This window comes from Mytilus californianus, unplaced genomic scaffold (assembly GCF_021869535.1).
Source record: "Mytilus californianus isolate M0D057914Y unplaced genomic scaffold, xbMytCali1.0.p SCAF_3, whole genome shotgun sequence".
NCBI lineage: Eukaryota > Metazoa > Mollusca > Bivalvia > Mytilida > Mytilidae > Mytilus > Mytilus californianus.
In genome coordinates, this window is record NW_026262679.1 from 129,083,814 (window position 1) to 129,102,404 (window position 18,591).

The 18,591-nt window shown below is 33.8% G+C and overlaps 1 protein-coding gene across 4 annotated transcripts in view; it reads right to left on the reverse strand.

Moving 5' to 3' along the window:
- Window positions 1-4,821, reverse strand: part of LOC127736193 (high affinity cAMP-specific and IBMX-insensitive 3',5'-cyclic phosphodiesterase 8B-like) — a 146,616-nt gene extending 141,795 nt beyond the window's left edge. For all 4 annotated transcript variants that reach the window (XM_052246776.1, XM_052246780.1, XM_052246777.1 and 1 more), the window contains exon 1: window positions 4,701-4,821. In XM_052246776.1, the coding sequence (XP_052102736.1) occupies window positions 4,701-4,754 (54 nt within the window). In that variant the 5' untranslated portion in view covers window positions 4,755-4,821. The remainder of the gene's footprint in view (window positions 1-4,700) is intronic.
- Window positions 4,822-18,591: the final 13,770 nt, after the last annotated feature.

Genomic DNA, 18,591 nt, shown 5'->3' on the forward strand with positions numbered 1-18,591 from the left:
AAAATCTATGACATCACTACACACACGGGCATAACGAACGAGTTGGGATATATAAACACCGTATGATGGAGCCAAAGGAACATCGCCGTCTAAAAAAGGAAAATTAACAATAGGGAATGAAAAATCGTCTCTTTTGTCGTAAATTTTCGTATGGAGTTTTCCTTTAGAGATTGAAATGTCCAAATCCAGAAAAGGACAACTACTGCTGTTTATGTTAGATTTAGTTAAAGTAAGTTTTATTGGGTAAATGTTGGTAGTATATTTAGAGAACTCTGGATTATTTAACGAAAAAATATCATCTAGATAACGGAAGGTGTTGTTGAATGTATCAACCAAATGTAACAATGACGTGTCTTTACTGAGTTTGGTCATAAACTGAGATTCATAGCAATACAGAAATAAATCTGCTTTTAAAGGGGCGCAGTTGATACTTGTCGATACACTTTATCGCCGAAACGTACATATATGTTGTCCAGGAGAAAATTTAAAGCTTCAATCATATCTTCACATTTCCAGTAAGTGTATCTAGCATACTTTCCTTTTTCGTTACAGAAAAAAGCTTTAAACGAGTTACAGCAAATAAATTTGTAATGAGATTTTTCAAAAGACCATTTAATCAAATATGAAAACTTTTTCTTGATAAGATTGTGTGGAAGTGTAGTATAGAGAGTAGAAAAATCATAACTGTCGACAGAATTAAAAGGACCATCAAAAGCATGTATTTTATCTAAAACATCTAAAGAATTTTTAACACTCCAAAAATAATTAATACCATTATTTTCATAAGCTTTATTACAAAAGTTAATAACAAGTTCTTTGATAGTAGTAAGGGAGGTAGTTAGAAGCACTGATAGATTGGTAGTAGAACACTTACTAGATGCGGAGATGAAACGGAATTTAAATGGTTTTTGTGCAATTTAGGTAACCAGTACATAGTAGGGACTTTCAAATGTTCGGAAGAGGCTTTAAGCTGGGTAGTGGCAGTGATATGCTTGTTTACAATTTGGCTCTCTGTGGAGCGTACGGACCTGAATGTAGATGAATTTGTAATTTCGTTTTGGAGAACTTCCGTGTAGTATATGCGTCACACCACCACTACATTATTTGCTGCTTTGTCTGCCGGTATCGCTGCTTTGTTACTGTGCTAGAAAAAGTTTTTCGGTGTTGTTTACAGCACTTACAATTGCTTCTTCTGCATTTTTTGTAACTCCCGCTGTTAATTTCGAGGTCTCTTGGGTTTTTATTTTAACTTTAAATGTAACTAGTGTATCTTTAGGATTTTAAGATCTGCGATAAGTCAAAATCGGGTGTCATCAAAATAGTCTTAAATCATAAGTGGGCGGTTTTTTTTACATTGAACATGTAAAGCTCCAAGTCGCTTCGAGTCTTTAAAAAGTTAGGAATAAATCAAACAGAAATTACCAAAGCTCTGCCTCTCACACACACACAACGGTATATCCTGCATCACCCCCCCCCCCCGCCCCCCCCCCCCCCCCCCGAATACGTTTAGTTTATTCGTGATTTAGCTGTCACTTGGTTTGATTTACCCGTGTGCAGAGATGTACTCTTATACATGCTTAAGAGAGACAAAAATCTGATCATTTTCCAATATAGTACAAAAGAGGGACGAAAGATACCAGAGGGACAGTCAAACTCATAGATCGAAAACAAAATGACAACGCCATGACCAAAAATAAAAAGAAAAACAGACAAATAATAGTACAGATGACACAACATAGAAAACTAAAGACTAAGCAACACGAACCCCACCAAAAACTGGGAGTGATCTCGGGTGCTCCGGAAGGGTAAGCAGATCCTGCTCCACATGACTTTGTGGCACCCGTCGTGTTGCTTATGTTATTACAAATCCGGTAAATAGTCTAATTCGGTAAGTCACATTCGTGAAAAGGGAAGAGGATTGTAGTTACGAAATTAATATGTAAAAATAAGGAGAAGAAGTATGATTGTCACTGAGAAAACCTTCCACCCGAGACAAAAAAAAGGTTTTTTTCTAAGCCTCTTTTGTTATTGAATTAATAGCATTCAAAATATATAGCATCATCATCATATATTTCAATTTATCCACTACGACAGCTTTTGTGTGTTGAAGGGCAAGGATTTCTGATGTTAACCCCACATTTGCTTTCATTCGTATCACATATTTAGGGCTAATTTAGGATTGAACATTTCAGAAATGACAGCTTTTCAGGTAGGACATTCAATCACATATGCCGCGGGAATATCAATTTTTTTAACGTACAAAGAAAGATAATTCTAAAATAAAAGGTTGTGAAAATTATTTAAATGAGAACTGTCACGAAATAGAAGTTCCTTCATAATATTTGTTTCAAATGGAAAAAATATATATTATTTCCACTGGAATAAATATTACTGTATATGTTCCTAACGGAATGAATGGTATAGAATATTTTTTCCAACAGGAACATATATTATGACATTGTTTATAACAAAGTTTCCAGTGGAACTTCTGTTAGGCGGAACATTTTGATATAATATTTTTTAGCTTTATTGCAATCAGTTATTTTATTTTCGTAGATCTTGTATTGCTGATCACTTTTTCAGTGCACATTATGTCCCTATCTGTTAGACCAAAACTGAGGTTTCAGCAATATTTGCACCTTTGTAGCTCTTGAGTCTTGTATACAGATTATTGCTATAAGTTATACAGTTTCTAGTTATCTATTATAGTTTTAAGGAAAATTTTCACAATTGTTAGAAATAATAGTTTTCGGGATAATTTACAAAATTATAGAAATTAATTTAGTCAAAATATTGTTTCAAGGACAAGAAATCCCATGCGAACTCACCCTATAGCATGGTTTCGACCATATTTGCTATTTTGTATAACCTGTATTCCTGATCATTTTTGTTGTTTACATTTTTTATCTATATTTTATAGTTTTTGAGATAAGTGCCATAAACACAAAAAAAAATCGTCAATAATGGGCAATTATTCCTAAAGGAGTCATCATGGTTTGGGTCATTTGGCTTTTTGTAGATCCGAAACTGATGATAGTTTGATGCTTACAGTTTTTATATATCTGTTATAGTTCTTGGGATAATTGACAAAAACATAGACATTTGTCGACACAATCATCATTTAAGGACCATAACTGCTTAATGAGTCATCCAATGGTCGGTCATATTGGCAAATTTGTAGGTGATCATTTTTGCCAGTTTCTACCTATTTGTCATAATTTTCGGAATAATTTGCAAAAACTGGAAAATGTGTCAAAAATCGTCATTCAATGGCAATAACTCATATAGATAGAAACTTTATTCTTTAAAACCAATTAACAAAGGTACAGTGAAGAAAACATAATAATTTTACTCACAATACTTAAGGTGATACATGAAGTAGATTTATACAATAAACAATACAAAAATAGAAGAAAAAAAAATAAACAAAAACAAAAAATAAGAAACAAAAAGAAACCCAGAAATATGATTTTAATAAAAATAAAAAGATAGAAATAGATACATAATAAAATGAGTCATCTGATCAGGACTATTCACCCCAAATTTGGTTAAAATTGGTTCAGTAGTTTCAGAGGAGAAGATCTTGAAAACTGAATATACAAGGACACGAAAATAAGTAAAGAAATCATGGTCTAAGGCTGTAACTCCTAAAGGGGTCATCCAATTGTTTCGGTTGTATTGGCAGTTTAGTAGATCATGTATGTTTTGCTTGTTCTTTTCTGTTTACCGTATTCTACACAGGCAAATTTCACTCACATCAATTTCACGTGAATTTAAATTCATGTGAAATTCACGTGAATTTCACCTCAAACGAGCTTATACGTGAAACTCACGTAAAATCAGTTCATGTGAGTTTCACGTGAATTTCATGTGAAAATTATATTAATTTTTTTTTACGTGAAATTCAGGTGAATTTTTAAAATAAAGTTATTCAAATTACATCTTAATTTTCAAATTTAGTTAAAATCATGAAAAATACTATTTTTTTTGTAAAGTTCATGTGAAAAATTTCACGCGAGTTTCATGTATAAGCTCGTTTGAGGTGAATCTCACGTGAAATTTTTCATGTGAATTTCAGGTGAGCAAATTTTGCCTGTGTACACAGCTATTTTAATTTTTGAGATAATCAGCAAAACACTTACAAGAGTAAAACTGTTGATCGTCATTTTACGGGCAATAACTCCTTAAAGAGTCACTCACTGGTTTTGGTCACTATTGACTTTTTTGTAGATCTTTTATTATTGATCTTCTTTTTTAATTTTTTTGCTAAAAACATTTCGTGATTATAGTCAAAGACACTTTTTACATTTTAGGTAGAATAAAGTTTTGTAAATTTCAGAATAGATTGACACTTCTCGAGTAGAAAGTAATAACTTATCATGTCAAGTATTTATACTTGGCTTATTTTTCTTAAGACCTTACATTTGCATTTGGATATAGGTTATAGACGATAATCCCGTTATAATTAATCATAAAATATAAGAAAGATATTTTAATACAATCTGTATATCAAATTATGCCAGAGTTCATTGTACAAGTTCCTATTATGAATCCTAATTCGGTCCCATATATACAAAAGTTTCGTTTTATGCCATTTTCAAATTAAGCAGACTCACGACAAGTAAGTATGTTACCTTAATTGAAAAATTATTAATAATATAGCATAATAAATAGAAAATTAATATGTTAATATTGCTTACCGCGGACATTTTCGGATATCGCCCATTCGATAAAACGTCCTTGGCGAACTTCATGAATATCACAAAAGATCATGCGTGTGTGTATCCTGTTTGCAGAGTTTCATGTATCTATATTGTCTTTTCAAAGTGACCCATAAACTCAACCTACATTATTAAAGGTTCGAGTTCAATTGTCAAATATATTTCTTTTTTTACATATAGTTTAATCTTTTAATCGTGTAAAGTAATGCTTTGTAATGCAGACTTATAACTGCATCTTAATGAGGCATAGTGCTAATTGTTCATTGGACCAGAATGTTGAAATAAAGTGGTTATTTAATTAATCTTGTCAATCTCATCGCCGTTATAGGCTTGACGTCACTAAAGGATAAAAATAAGGTCAGTTTATTTGACGTTTTGGTTCCAACTAAACAAAATAACACCCATTCCGCCTGTGACGAACAGTAATAATTCTCATGATTGCATTTTTACAGATTTTGCTGCGGATACCCACTTATCTCATACTTCTAACATGAGAACTTGTCTCATACTTCTAACATGAGATACAGTCTCATACTTCTAACATTATATACGTGTATATTATTTTCGTAATTGATTTTGATTATATTTTGTCTATCATCCAATGACGTATGTTCTCCTCCTTCTTTATAATCAGTTATATTGCCATTCTCGTCTATTTGTTAGCGCAATGTCACGAGGAAGAGAAAAATAGTGTAATCATCGTTTGTTATGTTTTATGCACAAGAAAAATATCCGTATTGATTAAGGACGATTTGGGGAAATCAAATACCTCCACTGTACCGAGTCATGTGTTTTATGTGGTTTTTCGGAGGAGTTAGTGTAATTTGTAATACCATCCAAATTTAGCTTCTCTGCGAGATATTGCCATCACTTCATGCCCGTCGTTATCATTGACGTACGTCGTCATCAGTCGTCTTCTGTCGTCGTAAAATTAACATGTTGTGTCCTTTCATTATCCACTTGACCAATTTCAACAACACTTGTACTCAATGATTCATATGATATCTAGTTAACAGTTTGGTCCTCCCATTCAGCCGAGACGGCCACCATTGCTTAAAATAGAACATTAGAGTAAATACATAAATATCGCTAGAGAAAACCCGACAAGGTTACAATCTGATTAGAATTCAGACTTATATTTACTCGCGTGCTCGTACATTGAGTATAACGAAATTAGAGAACTACATTTGTATATTCTAATGAGATTGGACAAGGTAAGTTATACCCAGAATGTTAAAATCTACCTATTTCCCATTTTCACCAAAATTACCAGATATCTCATCATAAGCGTAACCGAATTTGCATACCTTTCCGGAATACCTGAGATCAGCCAAAGTTTTTGGCGGAATTATATATTGATCAGTCTTTAATTCCTATATATATATATATATATAATGAAGTGTTTTGTAGAATTGTTTGTCTAATCGTCGACTCATTTTTACATCGCGATGACCTTGGGGTCATTCAGATGTATTGCTATCGCCTAGATTTCCATTATGTAAATTAGTTTTGGGTTTGTAACCGATCTATAAACATGATAAATATGCGCACATAAACGAATGCAAAATAACATTCCTTATCGTTTGATATAAATACATCTCTTCAATGAATACTGATAAAAATATTTTTGTTTACAAAATAAATTAATAATATGAAAATGTTTTGTAGTTAGATATATATATATAAGTAAAAAATCATTGATAATATCAATGCAGACGTACCGAAAAATTGTGTTAAAGCATGCGGAAGAATATCTCAGAGAACTTTTTGCGAGGACCGGTAACTCTGTAATTGTTTTTGCGGGAAAATATGAATGCCTACTCGTATCCAATCTTAGAAAAATCGAATTTTTACAGAAAAGTGTCCACCATGTATACTGATTTGTATCACTACAATATAATAGTTATTACGGTGAAGTTGAATTTCCTGTCATTTATTCATCATCCACGCACGAACTTGTCTCAGAAAAAAATATAACACTGTACATTAACCTCAGTTTCAGGTAAAGAGATATGTTGTTTTTTTCTGAGACAAGTGCTTTTGACCATCCTCAAGAACTTGTGGTCATCCGATGTTCAGTACTTCAGTACTTTGATTTTAACAAGGTGTTAGTTTCTCTTCGACTTTTGAGTTCGGATGTCCCCTTGATATCTTCCGTCTCTTTGTTTTTAATAGATTAGTTGAAGCAGTAGAGGCAAAAGTGACAAGCAATACAAGATCTACAAACATATTGGATATTATTAAACAATCGCAAGATTCCGTTGTTACTGTAAAGAAGCCTTCAAAACAAAGAAACAAACACATTTGGAATGATGAAATTGGTCTGGCACTTATAGAAAACAAAAAGGCACTATATCAATGGAGACAAGAGGATAAACCTGTTGATGGAGAAACAATGCAAAAGCGCAAAAAAACAAAAAAGGAACTTCGAAGAGCTAGGCGGCAGGAGATTGCCAAACAAAGAGATGAATCTATGCAAGCCATTATGTCTGCACAACGTAGTGACAGTAAAATGTTCCATAAATTAGTAAATGCGCAAAGAAAATCAGGAAAAACCATATTATCAGAGCTTAATGTACAATGAGAAATTCACTCGTCAAAGGACGACATCCTACAAGGGTGGAACAAACACTTCAAACAACTTGCAACACCTCAAACGTCAAACTAAAATGTGGAATACACAGATAGAGAATTTGATATTGACGTAATTGAAGAAATTTGCAAAAACAACGCCTCCCCGATAACTTTCACAGAAGAGGAAATTTGTCAAGCAATCGGCAAACTTAACACCAAAAAAGCTCCAGATGTTTACGGCATCACAGTAGAGAATATAAAGTTTGGAGGAGAGCCATTAATTAAGGCAGTTACGGCAATAATCAATCATATATGTTCAACAGCATCAGTACCCGATTCCCTGAAATTAGGCATACTTACTCCAATCTTCAAAAATAAAGGCATACTATCTGAAGCAAAAAATTACCGTGGAATTACGGTTTTACCAGTTATAGGGAAAATTTTAGAATGTCTACTCCGTGATCTTATCAGGGATTCCATCAAAATGATACAAAACAGGCTTCAAAGAGGATTTACTCCTACAGTTTCCCCGCTCTACAGTGCCCTTATTCTTTTAGAATCTATTTTGGAATCTCTAGATCAGAAAACATCAATTTTTATAGCTCTTTTGGACGCAAAGTCTGCATTTGATGTTGTGAACCATAACAGCTTGTACCGAAAGCTATTCCTGTCAGGTGTGGGAGGTACACTCTGGTTACTAATACGACAGCTTAGTACTAATGCACTCACTTCTATAAAATGGGACGGTCTAACCTCTGAACCATTCCTTATACAACAAGGAGTTAGACAAGGTGGAATTTTAAGTACTGAACTATACAAACTTTATGTGAATGATGTACTTGACCAACTGGAGGACAACGGGTTAGGAAAATATATTGGAGATATTTACTGTGGAGCACCAACATGTGCTGATGATATTGCCCTGATAGCAAACTCACCAACAGAACTCCAAGTAATGATCTCAATAGTGGAAAATTATAGCAAACACGAAAAATATGTTATACAACCAACTAAAAGTGTTGTCCTAAAAAACGAATGTAGTAACGCCAGTTCACTCCAAGACTTCTCAATTAATGGGCACGAAATTATCCAACTAGATTCAGCTGTACACCTGGGTATTAAACATAATGCTAACTTTAAAAAGACAATAACCACTCATATAAATGAAAACATCTCCAAAGCAAGAAGAAGTATGTATAGCCTAATGGGCGCAGGACTCCACGGCAAAAATGGACTTAACCCTACAGCAAGTCTTCATATATTTCATACATATGTTCTACCGGTGTTAACATACGGCTTAGAAATTCTCCTTCCAGATAAGAAACAACTAGATAATATAGAGGTATTTTATCGAAAATCTTTAAAGCAAATTCTATCCATGCCAACTAATACGGCAGATGTCGCTATATATACACTTGCGGGAGTTGTTCCTATAATTGGAACAATCCATAAAATCCGCTTTAAACACCTTTAATAAAATTTGCGATATGGATTCATCTGTGGAGAAAGAACTCGCTGTAAGACAACTTGCTTTGGTTGGATTTTCCTCCTCTAGCTGGTTTGGAAAGCTTCGAAATCTCCTTGCCATTTATGATCTTCCATCAGCGCAGGATATTCTTGATAACCCACACAGCAAGGAGCGCTGGAAAGCAATAGTCAAAAAGGCGGTAGACAATTATTACAAAACTCAAACCACATCCTCCGCTCGGCTTTATTCATCTCTACCCTACTTATCCACCAATAATCTGCTATGGAACAGACCGCATCCAAGCTTAGCCAGCGTAAATACCTCTTCTCAAGATATTAGTAGATTACCTACTAAGTTGAAACTGCTGACAGGTACTTACTATCTACAAAGCAACAAAGCCGCCTTCAACCAAAACGCAGTAGATCCAACATGCCTATTGTGCAAGGGTAAGCCAGAAACAATCGATCATTTCCTTATGGAATGTCCAGCACTGCATGAAATCCGTATACCTTATCTACAAGAATTATATAACTTTATATGTAGTACAATGTATTGATGTATGCATGAAATGTAGTACTCCTAGTAACATCATCCTAGACACTAACTTTATTTTGGACCCTAGTAGCTTTTTATGTGCCTGCGGCTGCAAGTGTCAATGCACTGCTGCGTGCTACACTATAGAATACATAACGAGGAAGCTATGCTTTGCTCTACACGGACTACGAACTCGTATAATCAAAAACCTTCCGCAAAGCAAGCGTAAGGGTCTCTGACAGTAACCAACACTCATCCCACGAGGCGTACCTAGTATGTCTTTTTAGGTATATATATATAAACATTTTATTCGTCATTGTGCGAAGTGCTCCTTTGAAGGAGGGATTTTCTTAACCAGAACAGAACAGAACAGAACATGGCATTAAAACCGGAACCATTTGTTGTCTCCCAATAATTGCCCTTTGGTGCGATTTTTTAATATTTTCTTGTTTTGTATTATTTTCTTGTTTTGTATAATTATTAAGAAAACTATGATAGATATGTTGAAACTGTAAACAGTAAAAATGATCGGTAATACAAGATCTGTCAAAATGCTTTTGAGACCGAAATCATTGGATGGCTCCAGCATGGCCAGAAGTTATTGCTTTCGACTAGTTTTACTACGAGCTTTTGCATGTCATCTCGAAAACGATAAAAATAATATGGAAGAAACTGAGCGATCACAAACATTTTTAACCTCGCCACATTTTTTATGTGCCTGTCCCTTGTCAGGAGCCTGTATTTCAGGTTAATATATTTTTTTTCGTAAATTGTTTTGTGATTAAATAGGTGTTAGTTTTCTCGTTTGAATTTTGTTCACACTTTGTCATGTCGGTCCTCATTACAGCTGACAATAATAAAGTATGAGTTTTTCTCATTGTTGACCGTACCTTGACCGTTAATTGATGATTCACGTTATTTGAACTCTGGTGGGTAGTTGTCTCATTGGTTATCATACCACATCTCCTTATTTTTGTATAGTCGATATTGTAAACAGCAAAAATGATCCACAATACAAGATCTACAAAAATTCGAACATGACCGAAACCTTTGGATAACTCTGATATGCATGCCGATTTTATTTTGTATTTCATCCAGGAAACTACAAAAGATAGATAGAAAGTGTAAACAGTTAGATTTATTAGCAATCCAAGATCTGAAAAAAAATGCGAACATAACAGAACCAGTAGATGACACCTTACTGGAGTAATTGCCCTTATATGAGAATTTTTGACGGATTTTCGAGTTATTGCCTGTTATCTCGAAACTATAACATATAGGTAGAAACTGTTAACAAACAATGATCAGCAATACAAGATGTATTTGACAGGGAAGCGATTCAGGCTCTTAGGGGCCTCTAGTATTTTGTACTTTTTGTTATTCTTTTTATGTTTATTAAAAGAATTAGAAATCCATATATCAAGTTTGTTAAAAATACATGTATCCAAACGCTTACTGGCAAATTTTGTTATTTGATTTTTTAGGATGTACTCAGGTGAGATCAATCGTAACTACTCGGCCATTCTCGCTATGCAATACAATAACGTTATTTCTTCGTGCAAACAGAAAGGCCGAGTAGTTCCGATTGAGGTGAGATTTATAAATTTTTGTCAGATGTTCGGACTTCTTGGGTTTTTTCCTACGATCATGTGCGTGCCAGGGTAAAGTATTTTTCCCCATATCACCCACTTTTCTTTTCATAGAAGACTTCAATAGCTCACAAAAAGATCATTACCAACATTTTAGCAGATTCTAGATTTTTTTCTAACGATTTGATGCCAATGTTAAATATAAGTCAGCCTTTTCCCGCCATTTAAAAAAAAATCAAATATCTCAAAAATGAGTTCCATAACCTATCAATATTTTTAGCTTATTTTGTTCCTTACCTAATGTTCTTCTGACTCATAGTATCAATTTTGAATTCTAGATTATTTTTATTTCACCTAAGTGCATCCTAAAGTTAAAAGGCAAATCTTCTGAAATAGTTAATAATTCAGGGTAGTAACTCTTACAATTAAGTCGTTGATTGTTGGTTTCAGTCAAATTGGCATTCTTTCAACTCTTGCATACTTTTATCTTTTGCTTATTACAGTACCTATCTTTCAGGGCGTTTAAAAGAATGGCAAAAACCTTATTTACTAAAGGATAACACTATCATTTCATTGTCAATATTTTAGATAGTGTAATACATTTTATTGGTTTTTACCATTTATCATCTATTTAAGTTAGTCGGATTATTTGCTTTTAAAGGAGCATCAACTACGATTTAGACAAACATTTCAAAATCGATTCTTTTTGATTCAAATATTAATAAAAGCGGAATTTTGAAATTATATTTCGTAAAAAGCAGTTAGTTTTGGTCAAATTTGTCAAAATAAGCTCATAGACATCGCTGATGTATTACTGAATTGCAAGTCATTAATTTAACTTCATTGGATCCGTATTCATGTGACCTTCAATTTAACCCCGTAAGCTAGCTAGAGATGGAATACGCATGTACTAGGCGTGTTCAGATCAGATATTTAAAGGAAAATAATGTCAACATTGAAAGTGAAACCAGGGTTAATTATTTCGTTGACTGATTCGATCCACAAAACATCATTCTTATACAGGTAAAAACGATGATTAACATGTTTCTCATCCTTTGATATGAAATCAAACAGACTAAAAACATCCAATTCATTATGGCACGCTATCGGTATCTATATATATTTATATTCATGTTTACATCGGTTTATTTGACCGTCGGCAGTCTTCGGAAGTCATCTCGATGGTTAATTAGATATCTTCAAGACTGAAATACACACAAAATGCTGATACATATTATCGAGTCCATGAATTGTTAATTGTATGTATTATACTTTTTGTAATTTGGATATATACGTTTCAGTTTGTTATAAATCAAATATGAGAATTTGAGTCACATCGGTGAACATGAATGCAGGATCGGCTTACCCTTCCTTAGCACCTGATATCACCCCCAGTTTTGGTGGGGTTCGAGTTGCTCAGTATTTAGTTTTTCTATGTTGTGTTTTGTGTACTGTTGTTTGTTTGTCTTTTTCTTTTTAGCCATGGAGTTGTCAGTTTATTTTCGACTTGTGAATTTTAATGTACCTTTAGTATCCCTCGCCTCTCTTTTGATAAGGGACTTTCCGTTTTGAATTTTCCTTAGAGTTCGGTATTTTTGTTATTTTACTTGGGAAAATGTTAAAAGGAGAAAAGATCCTTTCTCAAACTCTCCTTTGCCAACAAAGGTCTCAATGTCAATAACTTTGGTCATATCCTGCATCATAAATCAGTCCACTCGAACATACCTCCCTATTTTAAAGATCAGTCTATGCCAATCATTTCTTATTCCTATACCAAACCAACTGCAACTATGATTTTCAATTACAAACACGTGTTGCAGGATATCACTTTTGACGACTTCAAGTCTTAACCTCTTGGTTGCACATGTGCTAGTTCTCCATTCATTTATAATCCAACTGGCCACGTTATTACTGGTGACCAAAACATAGTCAATAAATTAACACTTCTCTGCGAAATGTGTTATCAAAAGGTCAGAAATATTGTAAGCCTAGACCCATCAATTGGAAACACAACATCAAAATACTGATGGATTCAGTCGAGGATTATTAAAGTGCCAGGCAACAGGTAAAACACGACAAATAAGACATAGATACTCTTTCCGAATGGATAAAGGGTGCGAGGTCATTGATACAAATCAGAATTACAAAACTGAATGGGTCTATGAATACACATGCTACATCGATTGTTAAAGACCTAAATGTTGCTAAGCACCCGTCCTAACTCCATGGCAAATATGTTGTTGTCCCTGCAGATAAAGCCGAAAACAACATAGTTTTTGTTAGTAAATCATAATATATAAACTGCTTGATAAATGAATGAGGCATTGACAATCCACTTGGAAACTCAAAAAATACCCAAGACACTTACAAAGGAGGAAACCTTGGATAATTATAGGTCTGTTCTATGTTCTTTTGGTATTTCGACTCTTTTTACAAAAAATCTTACGATTATAATTGATCGTAAGTTATACTGAAATGTGTATGACTTGCGAGTATTTTTACTCTTAAGGAGGGACAAATCGTACTTTGTAAAAAAATCCCTCTGATTCAAACAAAAGATTCTTTGAAACTGACATTTTCAAAATGCTTGATTTCTTAATTGACAACATATTTATTACGTTTTGAGGACGAGTCGTTCAGCAAACATTTGGCATTCTAATGAGAACCAACTGTGCTCCTCTTCTTGTTGACTTGGTCCTTTATTCATATGAGGCTTATTTCATACAGGAGCTTCTTATGAAGAACGAAAAGAAGCTACTATATTATCATTTAAAAAAATGCAACAAATAAAGTAAAGTCTTTCTCATATCTTAATTTTTTACCTGGTTTGTACTTACATGAGAAACACGATGGGTGCCACATGTGGAGCAGGATCACCCTCGGTTTTTGTTTGGATTCGTTTTGCTCAGTCTTTAGTTTTCTATGTTATGTTTTGTATACTGTTGTTTGTCCTTTGGTCTTTTTCTTTTTTTCGACATTGCGTTGTCAGCTTATTTTCGACTTACGAAAAACATATCAGAAAGACATAAACCAACGGCAACTACTGAACTACGGGCTCCTGCATTAGGACATGCACATAAAGAATGTTGTGGTGTTAAACATGTTTGTGAGCGCTCAACCCTTCCCTAACCTGGGACAGCAGTGTAACAGCACAACATAAGAACAAACTATAAAAATCAGTTGAAAAGGGTTTAACTCATCACATCGATACACAGTTGGCTACACAGGGAAATTTCACTCGCATGAATTTCACTTGAATTTAAATTCATGTGAATCTCACGTGAAATTCACGTGAATTTCACCTCAAACGAGCTTATGCGTAAAACTCACGTGAAATAAATGCATGTGAGTTTCACTTGAATCTCATGTGAAACTTGTGTGAATTTCACGTGAAAAATATATGATTTTTTTTTCACTTGAAATTCAGGTTAAAATGAAAAATAACGTTATTCAAAGAACATCTAAATTTTCGAATTTAATTAAAATCATGAAAAATACGATTTTTTCAAAAGTTCACGTGAGATTCATGTGAATCTCAATTCACGTGAAATTCACTTGAAAATTTTCACGTGAGTTTCATGTATAAGCTCGTTTGAGGTGAATCTCACATGAAATGTTTGACGTGAATTTCACATGAGATTCATGTGAAATTCACGTGAGTAAAATTTGTCTGTGTAGTTGGTCTAGGATGCTGAATACAGTGCATGCTATGTTGCCACGATGTCACAGAAGCAGGAGTTCAAATCCCGCTGAGGGGAGAACAAATCGGATTTGCTAACGCAGATCTAACATTGCTGGGCTAAATTCGAGACACTCAAAAAGTGTACAAAACAGCACCAATATATTTATACTTTTACTGTGTGTTAGAAAATATCTTGATAACCGTTTTGATAAGTTGACTCAACAAGGATCCGTTCATTTGGCTTAATTACTTATGACAATAAGGATCTCCTGTATAAAATTTGTGCTTTCATAACGAATAATGAAAAAATTCTCATGAATTATTCCATTGCTTGGAATTGTTTTTTTTTTTGTTCTCACTGAGTTGGTCTTTTGGACAATGCTGCACGTGTGCATGCAAAACAAATTTCTAGGTAGAGGGGTCTTAATACAGCACAAACAACAATTTCCAAAAGACTAAAAGAGTGAAAAAGTATATTTAAACAAAACGCATTTGACTAACAGGTCGAACAACGGATGTTCTCAAAACCCTGCTGACTGCAATTGGCGATTGCCAAATAAACGGAGCACAAGATGTAACAAAATAGATCTTTATTATTAATTAAATACCAAACAGAAAACAATAAACTTGTGGAAAAGATGGTGTACCGCAAACATGGGGTGCAAAAATGTGTACACCTTATCGGGATTTCGACAATTAATGTGTCTTCAGTGATGTAAGGAATCGAAGCGGTTTTTGGAAATCCATGTACAATTTACCTCAATTTAGGATAGACTCTTGAATTTTGAGGAGTCAAAATAGGATGAACGGATCATATAAACCCGAAGGCAAATATAATACAAGCCCAAACGAAAAAATATAAATAAGTCTTTATTGAAAACAACGTTCAAACCTATGATTGCGTTGGATAAAAACCGCAATTTTTTTTACGTGTGTATGCAAAACAAATTTCTTGGTAGAAGGGTCTAAATACAGCACAAACAACATTTTCCAAAAGACCAAAAAAGTGAAAAAGTATATTTAAACAAAACGCTTTTGACTAACAGGTCGAACAACGGATGTTCTTAAACCCTGCTGACTGCCATTGGCGATTGCTAAATAAACGGATCACAAGATGTAACAAAATGGATCTTTATTATTAATTTAATACCAAATAGAAAACAATAAACTTGTGGAAAAGATGGTATACCGCAAACATGAGGTGCAAAATTTGTACACCATATCCGGATTTCGATAATTAATGTCTCTTCAGTGATGTTAGGAATCGAAATGGTATTTGGAAGGCCATATAATTTACCTCAATTTAGGATAGACTCTTGAATTTTGAAGAGTCGAAATAGGATGAACGGATCATATAAACCCGAATATACAAATCCTTGATATAACTTTATTTTCTCGATGATACAGATTTGGTGTACATGAAATAAGGAACATATATGTTAATGTTAGATATACTGTTCCCAGATGAAATATATAAAACAGAAAATTAAAAACAAAGGATTTAAGTTACTGTTTCAAGTTAATGAAGACTCGGAAAACATTAGCACGGTCTATAATGGCGATAACGGACTCATTTTCAATCGATTGTGAAAACCTCTGCAGAACAAACACAAATCTTGGAGAAAAAAGTCAATTCGTCATTTTCTAATTCATATGACGTATTGCATGAGAGAATTGTCTTCATGAATTCATGTGCCGAAAGACTGTCCATAAAAACCAGGGGCGGATCCAGGATTTTAAGTTAGGGGGCGCAAACTTAAAATTTCGCCGAGCGGAGCTAGGCGAAAATTTTTTTGAAGTAAAATTATCGAAATATTCTAGAGTGTAGAGACAACCCATGCTTTGCAAATTTTAGGAGGGTTTTCAATTTAACACAGTAGTTAAATCTTTAAATATTGTTTTTATCTACACTAACATCAATCTAATAAAAATTAGTTCTCCGCACTTGCTCCTCATTTTCGTTCGGTTGTTTATATGGCCCACGCGCGACATACAAACAACCGAACGAAAATGAGGAGCAAGGGCGGAAGAATAAATTTAATTAGAATGTACTTAAATTTTGTTTTTGAAAAATTAATACACTTGATTTATTTATTATTTCAAATTGGCTTTGAACTAGATTTCAGTAACTACTCTTATATTGGTGCTTTGTGTCTATTGTATACGATATTTGTTTTTAAGCCTCGTACCGATCTTTTTCAGTTAAGCCAATAATTGCAACTGATGTTTACAGTTTGTACTTATTTTGTGCTGTTACACCACTGTCCCAGTTTAGGGGAGAGTTGAACGCTCACAACATGTTTAACCCCACCATATTCTTTGAGTACCTATCCAAAATTAGGAGCCTTTTGTTCAGTGGTTGGCTTTGATTCATGTCTGTCATATTTGTGTTTCGAAAATTGTTTTGTTTTAAAAAAAGGCCGTTCGTTTTTCGTGCGAATTGTTTCACATTTATCATGACCGGGCCTATTATGGCCGACTATACGCCTGATAAGTTAAGGGGTTTTCTCATTGTTGAAGGCTGTACGATGTCCTATAATTGCACATAACCACTTCATTTGAACTCTGGTGGATAGTTGTATCATTGGCAATCATACCACAACTCTTTTTTTTATTTTAAATATTCATTTCTATGTTTATTTGCTTGAGTGTCCTTTTAGCACCTGTCCTTGGTGACTCCTGCATTTGGATTACTATAATATTTGTTCATATCTATCATCCACAAAGAGGATAAACTCATAAAAGCTTATTTTATAATGGATATGATGCTGCTTATGGTGCATGGTCAAAGAACACTGAACATTATGGTTTATATAGTTATATTATTAACTCATATTATAATCTTTGTTGGATCTTTTTATTTCTTTTGTATCTATATTGTAAATGTTTGATATAATATTCATTGTGACTGATTTTTCCCATAATGGGTCCTCTAACGTAACTTATCATCTGATCTACATATAAGCCTAAACGGTATACAAAACAACACAAATCAAAGTACTGAAGTACTGAACATCGGATGACCGCAGGTTCTGGTGGATGGTCACAAGCACTTGTCTCAGAAAAAAATCACATCTCTATACCTGAAACTTAGAATAAGGTACATAGATATATTTTTTTCTGAGACAAGTTCCTGTGTGGATGATGAATTCAACCTCACCGTAATAACTATTAAATTGTAGTGATATAATCATTTATTATCAGTATACTCTGGTTTGTTGTTATATATCATTTTTATATTTGTATAACAGTTATATATTATTTTCATCCATTTGATATCATACTATTCTAATGATAGTGCAGTGCAAGTGCATGGTGGACACTCTTCTGTAATAATTCGTTTTTCTAATAGATTGGATTTGAGTAGGCATTCATATTTTCCCGCGTTTGTTGCAAAACGTTCTTGAGATATTCTTCCGCATGCGTTAACACAAATTTTCGGTATTCTTGATTTGTTGTTGATATATAATTTCTAACGAAAAAACATTTTCATATTATTTATCTATGTTCTTAAAAATTATTTTCATGAATATTTATTAATGAAATTGATATATAACAAGCGATAAGGAATGTTATTTTGCGCTTGATAATATCCGCGTAATTATACGAAATTAATACGTTCGGTTATCAGTCAAAAAACGCAAGTCACGTGGGTAGAAATATCTGTGGCAACATAACACCGGAATGGCCTCACGGTCATCCGCTGTAAAAAGGGATAAGTAAATACAAGTATCGATCATGAAATATTTCGGGTAACATATATCCTTCACCAGTATGATGTAGAACGAAGAATCTTTTAAGTCAATGTTGATACCTAAAACATTCATCACTGAGTTGGGGTTTTAATTTGTATTACGTTCAAGTATATATTGACCGTAATCGCAATTTACAAGTTTGAGCTCTCTAAAAAGTTGTGGACTGCTTCGCTCTATCCTAATTTAAGGTAATATGTGTGCATGTGGTTGTTGATTTAGTATAGGAAATGTGGTATTTTTAGATATTGATTGATATGAAATGGACGTC